Source organism: Bidens hawaiensis, unplaced genomic scaffold (genome assembly GCF_021521415.1).
Source record: "Bidens hawaiensis isolate Kalapana, Puna unplaced genomic scaffold, B.hawaiensis_p1.1 tig00024458_1, whole genome shotgun sequence".
In the NCBI taxonomy this organism is placed as follows: Eukaryota; Viridiplantae; Streptophyta; class Magnoliopsida; order Asterales; family Asteraceae; genus Bidens; species Bidens hawaiensis.
Window position 1 is genome coordinate 174672 of NW_027493862.1, and position 13562 is coordinate 188233.

At 31.5% G+C, this 13562-nt stretch overlaps 2 protein-coding genes across 2 annotated transcripts; one reads left to right on the forward strand and one right to left on the reverse strand.

Annotated features, from left to right (window-relative positions):
- The first annotated feature begins 4443 nt into the window (after positions 1 to 4443).
- LOC143569342 (non-specific lipid-transfer protein AP10-like) lies at positions 4444 to 4889 on the forward strand. The gene is made up of 2 exons (XM_077055286.1): positions 4444 to 4772; positions 4880 to 4889. The coding sequence occupies exons 1-2, from the start codon at positions 4444 to 4446 to the stop codon at positions 4887 to 4889; spliced, it is 339 nt and encodes a 112-aa protein (XP_076911401.1).
- Positions 4890 to 6029: 1140 nt separating this feature from the next.
- Positions 6030 to 6854, reverse strand: LOC143569343 (uncharacterized). Its single transcript, XM_077055287.1, has one exon. The coding sequence runs from the start codon at positions 6852 to 6854 to the stop codon at positions 6030 to 6032; it is 825 nt and encodes a 274-aa protein (XP_076911402.1).
- Between the last annotated feature and the right edge of the window lie 6708 nt (positions 6855 to 13562).

The window sequence follows — 13562 nt, forward strand, 5'->3', positions numbered from 1 at the left end:
GTTTTCAATATTCATGGTTTAAAAGAGTTATTTTCTTTAATTTTGTTTATAACTTTATAAACAACTTTCAGTTCAACTTATTATGAATTGACGCGTTAATTCAATATGTCAATGTTAATTTCTTATCTTGATATATACTCTTCATATCCTTGGAAGTATATATAGTTGAAATGACTTGGTTATCATAACAATTAAAGGGTTAATGCAATGTATCTAATGTTTATTTACTCTTCGGATTTGACATGTGGAGTTGTGTCTTCAATGAATCAAACTAGTGATGATGGTTCTTTTTAGGTAAGGTTTTCTTTGATCTGATTAATGACAAAGTAATGGGTAATGGGTAATCTCACCTTTTTAAGTAAATGAAAATGACTATATATAAAGATTAAAAGAATGTATATCAAATGTGTACAACCTCATGTGATTGTCGGATGAATGTTTACACATTGTTATCACTATGATTAAATTAAAATGCCTTTAATGCTTCCATTTAAGGAAATGTTCCACTGGAATATAACTTTTTATAATTTGCAAGTGGGTGGTTTGAAAAATAATCAAAAGTATTAGTTTTATTTATTTATATTTATATAAAGATATGAATTGTAAAGAATAAATGGAATAATTGGCAGAAATGCGCTGCGAGATTTCGGAATACTGATTTAAATGGAATAATTGGGTCCCGTTAAAAGTCAGCTTGGTTGCGCGTGTCAATGGCGAGAAGGAATTTGGAGGTGCCATCTACATTGTGCTTGACTTGTGCTAAATATGATGAGTCGGCCGGACACCTATTTGTTTCTTGCAGGCTTGCCCAAGCACTTTGGCATGTCTATGGTACAAGGTTCCAAGTATTTATGCCTTTTGTTTTTGAGATATCTTGGATTTGTACATGTACACAAGGTTCCTTAAAAAGAAGGCAAAAGTGTTCTATGTTCTATGTTGTGAGTCTTGTTTCAATTTGGAGCTTGTGGAAAATGCAATATGCTTTAGTGTTCGAATGAATAGCGGCACGTTTGGAGACTTTGATGATTAAAGTGATCGGTTTCCTTTGGATTTGGCGTAGGTCGCGGTTAAGCTCGATTATATGAGAGAAATGGATGTGATTTAGCATTTAGTTAGTTCTCTACGTCTCAGTTTTGTTTGTTTTTTCATTTATTTGCGAACGTTTGATGTTGTGTACTACGCTTCTTGCTTCCCTAGTTTCATTTATTAATAAATTCTTTTTGTTGGTCGTTTGAATTAAAAAAATTCGTTTGTAAATAAAAGTATTAGTTTAGTTTATATTATAAAAATATGAATTGTTGAGATTCTTTATGTTCATTAATATATACCATCAACTAACCTGCTTGAGTGTTAGCTAATTTTAATTCGCCATTTTTAACTATTAGACTCCTTATGAAAGCTATTCATAATGGAAGTTGGCATACTTGTTTATATGTGTTCAAATTTAATAGCACTAAATATGAACAATGGCTTGGAATGTTTTAACATGTTTCACACCACACTGACATTTTTCTCTCATATATTGTATCCGTTTTTTTTCTCATGTTCACATGTTTGTTGGTTAAATCTGACACGAACGTAACTTGACTCATGTATTCATAGGGTACTTAAATTTGTATTTTCTTTTGTATCTTATTACTTTATAATTACAACTTACATTAGAACCCAAAAATTATTTGTGTTGACACAAATTGACACCTACTTTTTTTTTCATTTCATTCGCAATAAAACACTAGATAAGAAAGTTTAGGTTTTAACATCAAATATCTATTAGATTATGGGTGATGGTTTAACTAAAATATGAAAAACGTCCCACCACATCACTAACACGTAAGCGTGGGATCTCTCACTAACTTTATCAATAAAAAAATTGTTATAGTTTTACTAACAATACAAATAATATTTAATCTAATTTTTTATATAAAATATGAATGGATGCAACCGATTGGTTGGAAAAGTGGTGGACCCCACTCAAGGAATGCCAAAGCCCGTTAAGCTGCTAGCGTCCTAGGGGGCTTGTTGTTGTTTGGCGCGCCCCTAGTTATCTATGGCGTAACGCTCTGCTGAGAAATTGATGGTAAGATGGCAAGGCACAATCCTACTAGAGTTGGTTTTAAATTATAATTAGAGTAGCCATATAGTGAAATGTGTTTGGTTAAAGAATTTTAGAGTGTGCAATATTTATAAAATGTGAATGGGCATGTAAAAAGATAGTTACTATAATAAATAATAACTACTAGCTACAACAAGTTGTGGATCATTTATATGTATCTTGCTTGAATAAATATGAAAAGAAAGGTTAATTGTGTTAAGACTGTTGGGGATCAGGAATTGACATATCCCTTGTCAATAATCTTTGTTCAGAAAGCCAATAATTGTGAACAAATGTTACATTTTCATTTGATGATCAAACATCTAGGTATGCTTTATATTGAAGTTTTGGTTCATTTTTGTTTAGAGGAAGCTAAGAAATTTGCTAATTTACTTCTAGAGTTTGTTTAAAATTTTTTTTTTTCGAAGTGTAAGATTTTTTGCGTTATACATTTAGCCGTAAAATAGGTATGACATGAAATTAAATTACAAACGAGACGCGTGCCTCTTAAAGAGAAAGCAAACTTGAAAGAGTGATACAAGATTCTCTTGGTGGAAATAATCATATATCCATGATTGTTTGCTTGGTACCCTATCAATCTATCATACTCGTAGTTTCAAATTCTTGTGATAAAGTATTGCATATGCCATTCATTTTCCAGGTTCTATTCCTGGAATAACTTTAGCTTCAAGGTCGAAACATATAAAACATGTATCTGTCTTATTCTTTTTAGCAAAGTTAATATACCAACTCCGGTCATGCTGTGTCGTCCGCAAATAAACCACTTGTATCCTTGTCCCCAAAAATCTTATTATTTGAAGTTCTTGCTCAAATGGCTTTGGTAATGGCCTCCATAGTTCATACATGTTTAACGGGTAATGCTCAGATTTTTTTGACGTTATTGCTTACATTTCTCACTATTTTGTATTGCAAGACTAATATTCTTATAAGACAATATAACCATTTTCATTACTCATGATTCGGTAATTTTTAAAGAAATATGTTATGGTAAGAAAAATAAGAGAATATGGCTTGATTCAATAATTCGATAGGTACAATATGCTCCTACTTATATATAACCAATAGCACCTTTCAAGGCATACATTAAGGAGCAAACTATAGTGAGGAAATAATAACTATAGGAAGGAAACAAATATTGTGGCTAAATTGTGAACGGCTTTAAATTTTACCCATTGAACATGAATTTGTCTATGAACTAATCCGAGCTTTTGCAACCACTTGTATTGTGTCGATCACTTGTGGTATGGATGGCATCTAATTCTTTGTTTTGAAACCTAACCTTGCAACCTTTAAAGATAGTCAACATTTCTTTTCCCATGTGGTGATTTACCATAAAAAAATGGTCGATTATGAAATCAAATTAGTTCTCAAGCTACATTTGGTATTTACTTAAATTTCATATTAATAGTTTATGTGCTTATATTTCAAATTATTTTACTTTGAAGTTTAAATAATTATTTGAATTCAAACTTCTAATTTCTTTAGAATGAAAGAAAGAATGTTGTTTTTGACATTTCATGACATTAAAGAATGAAAGAAAGAATGTTGTTTTTGACATTTCATGACATTAAGCTATCCGACCAACGAACAGAGTATAAAGCTAGTTATGACATCGATTATTATGGCCCAAAAGTATAATGTAGCTCAAAACACGTAAAGCTAGCCTAAAATAACTTGTTATATACATAGCTGGTCGTTTTATTCAAACACCTACCCCATAATGTGTTAAGAACTAATTCTATACGGTTCGTATAGGGGTTATACGAGTCGTATAGCCCTCACATGAGTAACTAATATACGGATGACAACTTTTCCCGTCTATACGGGTCGTATAGCCCTTATACGAGTCGTATAGGCTTCAAACACCTGACACTCTTCAACACAAAAAGAACAACATTTTACACTTATATGGCTCGTATAGCTCCTATATAAGCCGTATAGATTCATATGATGTCTAAATAATCAATATAGTGTGGAAATAACCTATGCATATGCATATAGTGCATGGCTTGGCATATAACAACGTGAATGGAAACTAAACTACTGCATGACCGCTTATAATAAATAATGTTTAAATCTACCACCATCGATCCACCTATATATTATCATATAAGGTATGTGACCACAATCAAATTTAATGATGAATACACGTTGCATGAACAACCGACTAACGTGATGAAACATTTGAAAAAAATATATCTTTCAAACTTACTACTTTGATACGTGCCCAAAATCACCGATCTCCTTCTTACTATAAATCACACAATACCAAACAAATAAAACATATAAAGGTATAAAACTACAATAAATAATTAAAGACGAAGGGTTCAATGACTCATGTAACCATGTTAGCAATATTAATAATTGCTCTAGTCACGGTGCACCCAACTCAAGCAATTAGTTGTGGCGAGCTTGGTGGTATGCTTGCACCGTGCTTAGGCTACCTGACATCAGGTGGTTCACCATCTTCGAGTTGTTGCGATGGTGTCAAGAAGGTTCAAGGTGCCACTCAAAGCCAAGCGGATAGACGAACCGCTTGCAATTGTGCTAAGAGTGCTGCTGGGCAGCTGAAGGTTCGTGCTGATAGCGCGAATAACCTTCCAAGTAAGTGTGGGATACCCGTTACTCTTAATATTGATCCCAAAGTCGACTGTAACACGTGAGTGGAAGTTATTTAAATATATAATTATTTTCGTTAAATTAATTTAATTTATAAGGTTTTTAATATGTGACTTATAGTGTATTGTTTAATGTTTAATGGTGCAGCATTCCTTGAGGTGGTGTTATGTATCGCTAGCGGAATGAATAAACATGTTTTGTTTTTAAAAATATATGTTTATAGAATCTAGTACAATATATGTGCTATGGATCAGTTTAGAGTTAACGAAACATGTTTCGTTATGTTAAGGGGTGGTGTTTCACATATAAATAAATGTGCTTCGTTTATTAAAGATGTCAACCGAACACGACTCGACTCGTTGAGTAAATGGATTAACCTAAAGATACACAATTTTATAATTGCGGTTTATAAAAGTTTTATATATATTACAAAAATATTAAATGTTAAAAGTAAATATTTTATATATACGAAAAAGTAGCACAAGGGAAACTTCGCTATAACTTATATCAATAAATCGACAATCAAATTGCAGACATCTTCACAAAGTTATTATCGACTCAAATTAGGCTCTCAAATCGGATCTTTAACAATATGACACCAAGAATACACAATCAGCAAGCGGAATCTATAGATTGTGGTGATTTGAAAACAATAACAATGATGAGTATAATAATCGATCAACACAATTAACACTTCAATGCACAAGATTATATTACTAGAAAATCGTATGATACATTAAAATAGATGGTGGCTATGTGGGTGCTAAACCTAACAATTAACTAAACATTATAATATATACGATAGCTATTACAAAGCCCAAAGGCCAAACCCACAAGCCCAAGCCGAAAGGATTTCGGCTTTCCTAGTCCAAAACTCGTAAAGGGCCTCTAGCTAACCCGCAAAAAATGTTTCTTCCGCCATGATCATGTTGTAACTCATTTTGTTGGGTTCGTAGGCGTTGTTGGCCTGGTTTATTATTTGAAGTTCAAAGGGCAGACGGATGTAGGGTGGCCAGGCCGAAGTCCCACCCGGTTTAGATTCCTTGTATAATAAGATACAAACCATAGTCATATCTCTATATATTTGACGTTATGTACTTATGAACAAATTATAATTTTATAAGGCAAGCAGTCATGAACTACATGCTATCTAGCATTAACAAGATCATGTTCCATACTAGAAATGATTGTAACACACTAATAATACTTAGGATAGTGAAGATTAATTAAACATATATAAACTACCCTCTTCACTTCATATTCTGAATTCCTTAGTTTATAGCAGTTCCTGAATTCTTCATTTCAAGTGTACTAGTACTAGTTCCATGTCTATAATCAATAGCTCGAGCATTTGCACACCAACACACATGACCACACAAAGTGCATATGTAACCAAAGCTGCCAATAATACTCCACTCCCAATAACACCGATCATAAACGAGGAAACATTCTCACTTTTTTCCTTGTTAGGTTCTATAGTAGAAGTCGAATGTTCTAGCCGAATAACCGGAAGTACATGTTCTTGCAAATCGCCAAAAGAACTAGTTAACATGCCTTGAACATCCTTGATTTTCATACCCCATGATATAATATGCTTGTGCTTTTCATTAGAAGATGCCAAACCTAACATAACCTCTTTACCTTTCAATATTTCACCCAAATCCACTAGAACCGAAATCAATGGTTCAACAGGGTTAGGATCACCTAATTTGGTTAACCTTATTTCAATCCGCTTTGAAACCGGTTCATATTCGATCAAAGATGATAAATTCGCTTCATTCTTCATAACATTCATAACATTACTAATTTTCGAAACGTTGGTAACGTTAGAAGATGATATTGTACATACATTGGCATAAAACTTAATATCTAGGAATTGATAAGCGTCCAAAGCCTCGAACGACATGTTTGTAGCGAATTTAGAACCAAAATCGGCTGGAATGATTACTAGTGCGATGCCATTACCGATTCTGAAGTTGGTCTTTAAGGATATTGACATTGAAGAACTAAAGTTGAAAGGGTGAGTGAGTGAGATGAGTTGAATGGAGTGTTCATCGCCTTCGGGTGTGAAGTTGCGATTAACAACTCGTGCAAAAGTGGGGTTAATGGATAGAGAGATCATCGTTAGGGTTATGATTAAAACTGAAAACCTAGCCATCATCAAGAGGTGATTTTTGTGTTCTTGTTTTCAAATTAGTTGAGTAAGTTGTTAATATATATGACAAGAGTTCTTGAATGAACTTTGGACTAGAGAGAGGTAACGTACATAGAATGTAAGTGTGCTACGATTATTGTCCGTTGATTAATATCTACTTTTAGAAAAACCACATTTGGTATACGAAATTACTAAAATTCTAAACACATGTTAAAAGATAATAATAATAATAATAATAATAATAATAATAATAATAATAATAATAATAATAATAATAATTATTATTATTATTATTATTATTATTATTATTATTATTATTATTATTACCTTTAATAAAGTTGCACACTTGTATTTTGATTTATGACATGCATGCACATAAAATATCAAAATTATAATCAATTCATTCAATTGATATTATAAATTATAATACAAACAGTCTTGAGCTTTGAATTTAATCGACTGAAATTTGCTCAAAAATATATTATTTATTAAAAAGTTGTATGTTATTAAACAGATATATAAAAAAACGAAAGCATTAAAAATAACGGTACTTAAAAGAATATATATTTTTTTCTAACCAGTTGAAATAATGTAGTGAATTTATTAATTATGTAAGTGTTAAAGTTTTAGTTAAAAGGATTAATGCATAACTTTTGTTATAGTGACTATTTTAGAAGATAGTACTCTTGTCTTAATAAGTTGTAAGAAAAAGGAAAAGAAAATGCATTGATAGTTCTAAACTTGTACGAAAAAAAAGACAAAAACGGAATGCGAAAGCTCAAATGCATTATTTTTGTTATAATGACTATTTCCTAAACCATGCAAGAATGGTGACATTGTAACAACCAAGTTTCTTTTAATAGGTAATAATAATATAATTAGAATAAAGATAAATTTGGTTACAGGCTTACAGCTACCAAATATGAGGTATGAAATCCAAATAATTAAAAGGGTTTTGGATTAGTTGTTAACTTAATGTGGGTCGTGAGAATTTAAAGAATAAAAAGAAAATAAAAAAAGGATAGTTCGAGGGTGTTTATCTTAACGAGATGTCACTTATTGATTTTAATTTAACCGTTAACAATCATGAGGTTACGTGACTGTATTGAGTCTATGCTAGTATTTGTTTAAACAACATCCTAGCACGTGTTTTTATTCAGTTATATATCGTTAGGTCAACATGACCGGATCCCTTAGTTTTACAACTACCCGTCTACTTTATCATTAGATAAGCTATGTCTATATGACTTTCAACTTGTTAAATTAATTAGGTTATACATTGTGCTTCTAAACCTGAAACCCAGGTGTGATCACTTTATTAATTGTTTATAAATCAAATTCAATTTCAGTTTCAGGTTTTTAATCAATCAAGTTTAAAGTTTAGTTTGACAACGGTTGTCCACTTAAGTTTTAATTTTAACTTTTAAATTACGTTTTACAATAAATAATCAAACGAAAAGTGTAATATTGACCACATGCTCATCATGGATACGATAACCTACTTTCTCTAGCTCGTTACCATCCAACGTGAAAACATGATTGATACGCAAACTCTTGTATTGATGTCATAACTCCTCTCGTTGTCACTTGTCAATCTTTATATCTTGATAATACACATATTCATTACTTCATGATTCATTGGTTTGTACGAAGTTATCATAAAAGTTAAAACACACTCCTCGTCAAGTAAGAAGTCCATGTCAAGTTATGCTTGACTATGGGTTTATCCATGTGAGTCATAGTATATTAATATTGTAATAGGTTCTAGTGATTTAAGATTTTTTAGTTGCATCATTAATTTAATCGTCTATATTGTACCTCAATATATTCAACAAAAAGTAAACCCTTTAGGGTATGAGAGAAAAATGTGCAACGTATGATTTTCTTTCCTTTATCTTTCTTTTTCCTCAATATATTCAACAAAAAGTAAACCCTTAGAGTTGCAAATAAGTTGTAAATAATTTGACGAGTTGTAAACACATTTTGAATGAGTTTGGATCAGATACAAATAACTTTAATCATGAGAAGTGTATAAAAAACTATAGTAATTATGTTAACACTAAAGTAATTATTATTACACTATAACTTTTGTACTAAAGTAATTATTATTATGCTGCATTATTTTTTATAACATAAATACTCTAGTTCAGAACTGTAAATACTCTAGTTATTTGTATGTTTACTATGTAAATTTTATTTATACCAGATTCCCTCGGGTCCCTTTTAAATAATGTGTGAACATATAAATGATAGTTAACGTTTAGCTTGATACAAGTATAAATTGTTTATAAGATAGATTAAAATGTTCAACCAAATCACATTTATTTATTAGATTAGTTAGACCAATACACCTAAAAAACTAAAAAATTTCTGATCACATTTTCCATTGAGTGAGAAAATGTTTAAACCCCTTAAGTGGACCCATAATTTTTTTTTTTATTTTGGACCACTTTAGAAAACTATGATAACACCATTATTGAAATTATTCATTAAAGGATCTATAATAATTTATAAAGAATGGAAAGTTAAGATCTTCCACACCACCTAATGTGCCACGACCACCAGCTTCAGTAAATTTATTATTAAAAACACTTGGATGTATGACCATTAGACCAATAGTTTGTATCCATGTTTTAGCAGTTGCAACATCTTATTGTGACGTTGTCCAATAACACGTACAACTTCTAATTCAAGATCTCCACTTATTTATTTTGATATACATTGATTGGTATCCTAGTAGATAATTTTATATATAGAGACATTCAAATTATGTGCTGTTACTCTCGATAGACATAATTTGCAAATAATGATTTGACTTGTGTTTATATAATTGCATATTTAGTTCGTGTGTCAAACCTTGGCAAATTGGTCGTGTCGTTGAACATCATGCAGACTATTTTAATTGGTTTAAACTGTATATTAGTTTAAAGACGTAATTAATGTAACTAGATAACATTGTATTCACATATATAAACCATGTTTTTTTTCAAATGAAATATAAGTAGCATGCTAGTTTAAAAAAAAACTTCTAGATATTTACCGGCCATGGGTTGGAAGACACATGGCCGAGGACCTCTTTGCTCTAAAGCAGCTCTAGACAGGGAAAGTATGAGAGGAAAAGCGTGTTATGGGTGTAATAAAACAAACTATAATGAGTGTGTTAACGCGCGTGTACAAGAATTTTAAGAAGGTAGAACTTTAAAGATGTTGCATTTCATAACTTATAAGTTATCACCAAAATTAGTGTTAGCACACCCACTATTAGTCTTATCTCCCACTGTTGGTAATTAGAAGTTACCGGTAATGCAAGTAGTTATCTTTTAAAAAAAGTTATAATGGTCATTAACTGATATTCAAAATTATAAAATTATTAAGTTTTGGTTGATGAAACTAAAATATTAAGTAGCTTAACTACCAGTCATAATATATGTTAAAACATTAATTAAATATATTGTATGTGTAAATACCTTTATCTACAATTCCGGATTTTCCACTCCAACGTGCTCTTTTTATAGATGTTTCGGCATGAGTTTTACTCGTGAATACCAATTGTTGAAACTTATTTAGAAGAAAAGTTGAGGATAGCACAGGTTAAAAGATTTTTTTTTTTCTGATGCAGCCGATAAATAAGATGAAAAAGAAAAAAAATAATTTATAATATATATCGTAAAAAATTTGAAGTGTAAGGCGGGTAATACAATATAATCTGGCTAAAGTGAGACAATATAATCTGAAGCCAGCATGTTCCAAATTCTGAAGCCAACATGTTCTTGTTAAGACAATATAATCTGACTAAAGTAAGACAACGAGACACTTAAAAAATGAAAAGTACGGTGACATAAGATTGTCCGTAATGGGGCGACGGAAGCGATTTTGAGAAGGAACCCCCCCCCCCCCCCCCCGATAAATGGGGGGGTTGCTTTTTGTGGCCGGAGATCTCTTTGAAGAATATTATTATAATAGTGTGTTGTGTGTGGTATATATATATATATATATATATATATATATATATATATATTGGACTACAACACCACTGTACCCATAAAACAAAAACATATCATTTGCTTATTGTACGCCACACAACATAAAACGTAACTCCTCCGGTGCATACAGGTTAACATATAAGAAATAAGAGTGTTGTTTTGAAAAAAAATAATAATAAAGATATGAGAAGTTGTCACGCAACGTGGATGAAGAAGAGCCGAAAGCCAACGGCATTAATCTATCACTTTGGTAACGTTTTCCATTCTATACGCTCCATAATAATAATAACAATCACCGACACGTGTCCTCACATACCTTCATATACCTACCTATCACTTTGCCTTTACAACCAATAAACACCCACACGTGTCCTCCACACGCACACACTTCATATCTTTTAAAACCCTACATATACAAAGTTACAAAACACATGATAAAACATACCATAAGGATTCATATATCCTTAGTACTCAAAAGTTACAACATATTATTAGTTCATTACACCTTAATCATCTTCACCATGACTATCCTTCCAAATCCAACGTTGTTGAAGGCATTTGAAGACTCGGAAACCGATCGCGAGAGTTACGTTTCGTCTTCAGACGAAAACGAGACTTACTCGCCAAAATCTTTTGTTTTGAACACGAAAAATAACAAGTGGCGGGCGTCTGCGAAGAACGACGTGTTTAGACGTCATTCACGAAACCAAATCGAGAGAATTAGAGCCGAAGATTTGCATCTTGGAGAGGATATTGGAGAGTGTTTGATTGTTAAGGTATGTGGAGGTGAGGATCAAGGAGAGGTGGTGATTTTGTCGAGGCCGGCTTCGCGGTTGCGAGGGTAGGAAGTGAGGATGAATCATGGTAACAATGATCATTGGTAATATGATGATCGTATATGTATTATGCATAATCGTAATACTCATGTAAATATATGATATATATGTATGTGTAATTTGCAAATGGTAAATTATTAGAAAGAGATCAGTTTTAACTTCTAAGATGGTTTTTATGATGAGTTGATTTTGAAATTTATGAGTTTGTAGTTATTTCATATACAACAAGCAAACATAGAGTAACAAATAAAAATCATAGGAAGAAAAGATAAGAAAGTCAAAGTGTCATTATTTATTTATGACCAAACGATAAAAAGATACTAGCCCTTAAAAATTCTTAACTTTTTTTATGACTTTTCAAAAATTTAAGATTGATCATTTTCTTAAAGAGATTTTCTTAAAAAGATATAAGTTTAATAAATCATGTCTAATCTGTTTATTCCATGTTGATTTGGGTATGCCTCTTACTACTGCTTCTCTCTACAAAATAGTTTCAACGGCTCTAACAGCCCCAGAAGGTCACCTTTTGTTATACGACTTTTTAAAAATCTAAGATCGATCTTTTTTTAAAGAGATGTAAGTCTAATAAATCAGGTCTAACTGTACATCCTATGTTGATTTCATGTCTAACCATTCATCCCATGTTGATTTGGGTATGCTTCTTACTACTGCCTCACCCCTCTAAAAAATAGTTTTAATTACTCTAACAGCCCCTGAAAATCCTTAACTTTTATTATATGACTTTTCAAAAATCTAAGATCGATCATTTTTTAAAGAGATGTAAATTTAATAAATCATGTCTAATTCATTCATCCCATGTTGATTTGGGTATGCCTCTTACTAGTGCTTCACCTCTCTAAAAAATAGTTTCAACGACTCTAACAGATGCTATTATGTTTCCAACTCTTCATTTCACATACTTAAACCATCTTAATAAATCAAGATAAGTTTAAGGTTTTTTATTAACTAAAGGGGGTATTTCATATTTGTGCAATTACAAAATTTTCAGTTGGTGGTAAAACCACCCATCACCTGCTTACATAAAGCTTTTACACGTTCTTAAATTTCCACATTATCATCACATTTTATACTTGTTTTTTATTACTATATTATTTTTAATACCAAATTAAACTATTAAAAAAAGTTACTTAATTTGTTGTGATCGACAATACTTTGTACACAACAAATTTTAATAAAAAATGAATTAGTTTATTGTGATCCTTTGTATAAAATAAATTAATATGGGGTAAAAATACAAATTCATGTTTTTAAATTTGAAATATTACGTACTTTTGTCTACAATAACCTTATCTACATGAATATGAGGACTGTTGTAATTCAACTAGCAAAGTATGTGTAGACTTTTTGGGACCGTTTTAGTTACCAAAGTATCTAAATATGGCAAATGACTTAAAAAATTCGAGTGTTATTACAAGAGTTCAGGCTTTAGTCGCAAACGAACAAATGGTAGTCTAATCAAACAAATAGAAACCACAGTTAATAAATTAATAAAAGAAAAATAGAATGAGAGGTTCACTTCCTTACTCTTCCCACACGTCTCTGATAGCCTCGTTTAGTGGGAAAAAAAGTCTACTAGTCGTTGCTAGCCTACTAAGCATGAAAACAAAAGCCACGCTTTTCAATCAAACAAATGAAAGCCCAAACACGAATAAATGGACACTACAACGAGTAATAGAAGACTAGAATGAGGTACTCGCATACTTAATCATCCCACGAGTGGCTGATAGCCCCGTTTAGTGAAAACAAAATCCCATCAGTCGCTCCTATCCTCGTTCAATGAAAACAAATACGACAATTTTTTAACGAACAAATGGAAACCATAAACAGAAAAAGAA

What these genes read in the sequence shown, in the direction of transcription:
- LOC143569342 (XM_077055286.1), top strand. Translation starts at nt 4,444, where the DNA reads ATGACTCATGTAACCATGTTAGCAATATTAATAATTGCTCTAGTCACG.
- LOC143569343 (XM_077055287.1), bottom strand. Translation starts at nt 6,854, where the DNA reads ATGATCTCTCTATCCATTAACCCCACTTTTGCACGAGTTGTTAATCGC.